We start from the raw sequence: 6,009 nt of genomic DNA, 5'->3' as shown, positions 1-6,009 counted from the left end.
GCAATGCCTCTCTACACATATGGATTCAACTGGTTAACAATAATAGCTACCACTTACCGAGTTCTTATCAAATGCTTGTGATGAACTAAATAGTTTATCTTATTTCATTCAATCCTCTGAGAATTGTGACAGTCTTCATTTGACCGGAAGGGCATTCACATCATGAGAAGTTTCAAGGAAATCACCAAAAGGTCACATGTGTAAGAGGGGGACAGCCAGGGTTTGAACTCTGAGCTGCCTCCAAAGCTCATGGTGTTTTTAGCTAATACACTTAACATCCTCCTCAACTAGCCCCCTGTATAGGTATTCCTACATTTCTAACTTGTATGTACAGAATTTGATACACACTCCAACTGTGGGTTGTTGAGACTATTATCTCTGATTGTCATCTTAATACTAACTTTATGATTATTAGTTTAGCATGTTCTATTGGTTCAATACTAAGCGTTAAACAGCCCAGTATTCCATATAATTTGTAAATAAATCTGGTCTCTAAATCAGGTTGCCCTCGCTTTACTCTTATCTGATTCTTTGAAACTGAAAGTACACTTAATACTCTTAAGTTTTCTTATTGTGATAAAATATACATAAAATTTACTATTTTTAGATGTATAATTCAGTGGCATTAAGTACATTCACAATGTTGCACAACAACCCCCACTACTCATTTACAGAATGTTCTGCTAAATTTAAACCTTAAATGTAAAATTTCAACCTCAAATGACGGTATACTCAAGATTTCAACTTGTATTAGCTAAATGTTGAGTGTTTCATCATCAAAAGTGTGAAGAAACTTTTTTCGTGTCTTTGTCATTGCTGATAAAACCACTGTGTTTATGTTACTGATGAAATTGCTGTATTAAAAAGAACCCTGACACATGCTACCACAGACCTCCTTCCAGGTCAACACAAATAATTAATGAAACACTCTTTAAGTGTCAAATGCCTTGTCCAAACAATAACAGTCTGAGTCCACGCCTTTCCCTCTGTTCAGAAACCACCATTCTTCAACAGACCAGTAAGCCTCTCTCTACGTATATATATTTATACTAATAACTTCACTTTTTGGCTTCCAACGATCTATTCCTTTTCCCATGGTTAATTCTTAGTGAACTTACTCTGGCTACTTATATAACTTTTTTCCTAAATGTTTATAATCCATCTAGAATAACTCTGGACATTTAACTTTTACATCTCTTTAAATATCAAAACTTTATCTTTGTAATCTTTGTTCTTTGATAATAGTCTGAATTTAGAGTTGTCCAGTCTTTGCTTAGTATTTGGTATTAAAATAACATCAAATATAAGAAAATATTTTAGAAATATACTTTAGAAAAGGTGTACTTTAATAAAAAATCAGATATAAAAGCATTGCCTAAACTCTTCAGGGTTCACTTTGAGAGTCATTATCCTACTATCTCTGAATGGCTCGAATAGGCAGTGGGGGAACTTGAACTTAGCAAACTGGTAAATCTTAAGACAAGTTTTGTAGTTGAAAATCTGTTTTATAAATAAAAGCTTTTACAGTGTTGACACTATTTTCTCTTTTTTGTTGCTGTTTACTAAGTACGCAACACCTAGATAACATGGATTTGCTTACCAAATTCCTAGGCTACAAAAGAAGAGTCAACGCACAAACTTTCACGAGATAAATAGTTAAAACAGTACTATTTTATCCAGCAAGTATGTAAAAAGTACAGGAAGGCTGAAAATCTAAATTGATTCACAGATTTTTGTCAGTGAGCTTTATTAATCCATCACCAATCTAGTGACGTTTGGAGTATATACACCGTGATTTCATATAGTGAGGGGTAAAAAAAGGGTTCTTCCAGAAAACAGCCTTCGGTGCCTCTGTCATACTTGAGCAGAACCAAACTACTAGAGGACCACGTATGTAACCAGCTGCCAAAGTTGTCTGCACACACCAAATTAAAAGCTTCAGCCAAAGTAGAAATACATTAAAACTCAAACACTGTTCTCCTAGTGGCTCAAGTAGTTTATTGGCAGTTATTATCCACATTTCTATAAATATAAACATTCTAAGTGACTATCACTAGTGCAGGTACATTTAACATATGAAAGCTCCACAGGAAGCTACTTTATTTTGTGTGTAACAAGAATCAAGTTTCCAAAAACTCAATTGTGCCACTAAAAAAAAACAAAAAACCCCAAACCAAAGCAAATCTCTGCTAGCAAAGTGCATTTCTCTTGGTATAGTCAGAACAAACAGGTGCTGGCTTTACACACAGAAATTATGTTGATTTGCTAAGACATGATCACTGGAAAGAAGTCTTTTCTTATAGATGAGAATTGGGTAAAGGTTTTTCCTCCTTTTAATCTCAACGGTTTTTTGGATTCCATTGTAAACAGCATCAATGAACTTTCACAAAACATAGCTTTGCTACTTTCTCCTTCATTTTCTATAATCGTAATTCTTATCTGAAGTACTGTATCATTTCTTCCTACCTTATCATCAGGACTGGATGGCCTGTGTAACACTGTTCCGTTTGTAAACAAGAAATTAAAGCTCAGAGAACATATAGAATAGCTCTTACATTTTCACTCCACAGTGCATTGTGTTGTTTATAAAGCTTTTGCTCCTCTCAAAACACTACAAAAATATATGAAATACTACTTCTGTGTTCAGCCAGCAAATATAAACAAAACAAATATTTTACAACTGGAATCCTTTAGAGACCATGTATGGTAATTACGTCCTCTTGACTGAAGTCATCAATTGCTTTCTTCATAAATCCATACATATCCCCAAGCATATGCATTTATGATTAGTCTACATGCCTAAATTTACTATATAAAAGAGTTAAGTAAATCTCAGGTTCTTCAAGTGAAAGTGCTTTTGACAACAACTATTTCTACAACAGCCCTAAATCCCAAAAAAGGTGTTTTAAACCTGACCGTGTAGAAAGATGCATAGCTATTTCTAAAAAGTAAAAGATTAACACACCAAAACATGCTTTATCGGGAAAACTAATCCATGCATTTGAATGTGTCCCAAATACCTTATTTTTATTATTTTAAGTTATATCAACTTAAACATTGTCTAGGATTAAGGTACAGCATTACATTACTTGAATCCAAAAAATGTCAAAATTCATTTGGCCAAAACTTAAAAGACCAAACACTTGTTCCTTGTCCCTTACTGGTTGGACCAATGTGATCAATACAACTGTGTGTGTATATATATATATATATATATATATAAAATCTACCTTAACATTTCCATTTATTAGCATTTTATCTTAACATACAAAGTTTTGTACGCAATCTCCTTGCAAAGGCTTCCCCCCAAAAGATATAAGCACAAAACACTAGGCAGACACTCTTCAAAGTTTTATTTCACTAACTTCAGGTCAAATTTCCACAACAGTTTTCTGGCCAACACTATCCCTGCTTGGCTTCCCAAAATGGTAGTACCAAGATTTGTGGGGTAGGGAGAAGAGACCATTTTAAGAAGGAATGCATTTACTCATCTTCCACAAGGCAACAGAGTTGGGCATCTGATTGTTCAACAAAACACAGCTTAAACAGCATCCAGGAGGGCAGGCAGGCAAACCAGACTGTAGACACGCTTCCATTTGTCAAAATCAGACCAGAGAAAAGCTACTCCACACAGATATAAAGGCATCGCCATTCATCTCTTCTTTTTCTGTTGCCGCAACATTTTTCTTCTTTTAATGATCATATCATGTAGTTTCTCAAGTCCTTCCTTCAGTCCATCTCCTATGATTGCACAGGTGGGCTGCAAGTGCCAGGGAGTCAATGAGCTCAGTTCACTCATTGCTAACAATTTCTCAATTTCTGAGAGAGACAATGAGTTCCTCAGGTCTTGTTTGTTAGCAACTATAAGTACAGGGACTCCTTGATTTTCTGATATCCTAGTTATCTTGTGAAGTTCAGTTTTGGCTTCTTCCATCCTTTCAACATCAACAGAGTCCACAACAAACACAATGCCATCTGTGCATCTGGTATATGACTTCCACAGTGGCCTCAATTTCTCCTGACCACCTACATCCCAGAAGTGGAAAGTGACTGTTTTAGAATTTCCCAAGGTTACCTTAATTTTTTCAGTGTTAAATCCCTTGGTAGGTACAGTATTTACAAATTCATTGAACCGCAGCCTGTATAATACAGTTGTCTTTCCAGCACAGTCCAAACCCAGAATAACAATGTGGAAGGACTGAAACGAAGGCAGGCCGGACAGGATAGAAGTCTGGTCTGACAGCCCATTCCCCATTGCCAGCTGCAAATAAATGTTCCAAATTGAAATGCTTTCTTCTTACTGCTTTAGAACTTCTCTTCCTAGGGGATCCAGCTACAAGACTGCTGAGAAGGAAAATGAATAAGTTATTCCTGTGAAATAATGTACTACAACGGTTTTTCTCTCTTTCTGCTAAAATAAGCAACACAAGGAACTTGATAAATAAAACTTGCTTTAGTAAACAAACCAAACGCGATATGAAACGTACACAATCCGAGGCAAAACAACAGAATACTCATTGTGATTGAAATTCTTTAACATTCACTGAAATTGCAGTGATACGTACTTTTCTCTACTACCCTGGGTCCCCAAACCTCGAAGACTTCATTCCGGACACAACCGAGTCACCAGTATCTGGTCCAACTCGCAGTAACCACACACGTATCTCTTCTGGCAGAAAACTCGTAACACATAATCCTATCTTGGGGATCTAATACCACATGCTTAACAGCAGACTACTACTCAAGGTCACTATTATCCTCCCTGCTCCACCCCTTGCCCCGCAAAAAAACCCGACAATGCTCTCACCTCCCGAATTGGAGTCTGGGTCCAAAGGAGAAAGCATTGGGAGGCGGTTCTACGCGACGGGGAAGCGCCCCACGGCCGCCCAGCTTAGCTCTCCACGCAGCTCTGGCAGCTGGGGCACTAGAGAGCGCGGCTTCAGGCTCTGGCCACGCCCACCCCTCACGGCCCACCCCTGAGGCCAAATCCCATTGGTCACCCGCATCAGCGCGTCCCTGCTGCCCCGCCCCTGCGCCCTAATTGGCGAGAGTAACCGCCGCTCCCAGCGAGGCCGAGCTGGGCTCTCCCTTGGTCCACAGGCACCACCTGTTGCCCTCAAGTTGGAAAACCAGGCTCCGGCGGAGGGAGCCGAGCGGCCCCTGCAGGGCCGGGGAGTCTCGGCCGGCCGGTCGGTCAGGTGGCTGCCGGCCCGCTCTCTCCGCCCGCGCCGGCGCACCTGCAGCGCAGCCCGCGGACGCCGGCCGGCGGCTCCCACATCCGGGGCCCGCGGTCACTGCCGGCGCCTTAACCCTTGGTCCACCGGCCTCCGTGCGTGGACGATGCGACCTGCGGCCCCCGCCAAGGCAGGCGCGCCGTCTCCGCTGCACGATGCCTCCGCCTCGCCCCTCCGCAGCCGGCCGGCCGGTCTCCCTGGCAGGGCGTGGCCATGCCAGCTGCCCGCCCGCTGCGGCTCACCTGACTAGCCGTCCTTCCCTCGTTCTGACCCCGCGTCGCTCACGGCCCTCGCGAGCGCGCTACTCCCTGCCGGAGGGCACAGCGAGGCGTGGGCGCCGGCAGGAGCCGAGACGCAGCTTCCAGGGGCGCCGGGTGGGCGCCGCGCGCCAGTCTGCCCTAACGGTGCGCGGCCGACCGCTCCCCTGCCTGCCGCGGCCCCGCCCCTCCCTTCGCTCCCGCGGGCGCTGGCCAGTGGGGGGCGTGCGGGAGCCGCGTCGCCTAGCAACGGCAAAACAAGGTCAAGTTCGAGCCGGCCCGGCGCTGGCTGGCGGTTGGCGAGCTCAGGCGGGGCTTCCGGCCTCGGCCCCGGGAGCCCCGGGAGCCGTTGCCGTCTCGGGCGTTTTCTGCAGCCGGCGGCTGGCCTCGGGCAGGTCCCACCCTGCACCGTCTATCCTCACGCCACTCAGGGCGTCCTCTGGGCGGTGGCGGGTGACGTAGGGTCAGGGATTTCAGAGGACATCCGACGGGCGGGCCCCTTATATAACGGGATGACG

General features: G+C 43.6%; 1 protein-coding gene across 4 annotated transcripts; it reads right to left on the bottom strand.

Annotated features, from left to right (window-relative positions):
• Window positions 1–3,338: 3,338 nt before the first annotated feature.
• ARL4A (ADP ribosylation factor like GTPase 4A) lies at window positions 3,339–5,675 on the bottom strand. Of its 4 annotated transcripts, none has more exons than XM_046670529.1 (2): window positions 5,477–5,675; window positions 3,339–4,344 (listed from the first exon to the last, which is right to left on the bottom strand). In XM_046670529.1, the coding sequence occupies exon 2, from the start codon at window positions 4,253–4,255 to the stop codon at window positions 3,653–3,655; it is 603 nt and encodes a 200-aa protein (XP_046526485.1). In that variant the 5' UTR covers window positions 4,256–4,344; window positions 5,477–5,675; the 3' UTR covers window positions 3,339–3,652. The 4 variants fall into 4 exon arrangements, with proteins under 4 accessions (XP_046526485.1, XP_046526486.1, XP_046526483.1 ...); XM_046670530.1 differs by having other exon boundaries at window positions 3,339–4,341; XM_046670527.1 differs by lacking the exon at window positions 5,477–5,675 and adding an exon at window positions 4,808–4,962 and having other exon boundaries at window positions 3,339–4,341.
• Between the last annotated feature and the right edge of the window lie 334 nt (window positions 5,676–6,009).

The sequence above is a fragment of the Equus quagga genome, chromosome 8, assembly GCF_021613505.1.
Source record: "Equus quagga isolate Etosha38 chromosome 8, UCLA_HA_Equagga_1.0, whole genome shotgun sequence".
Classification (NCBI taxonomy): Eukaryota; Metazoa; Chordata; class Mammalia; order Perissodactyla; family Equidae; genus Equus; species Equus quagga.
Note: the sequence above shows the minus strand (reverse complement) of the source record. Positions and strands in the feature narration are given on the sequence as shown.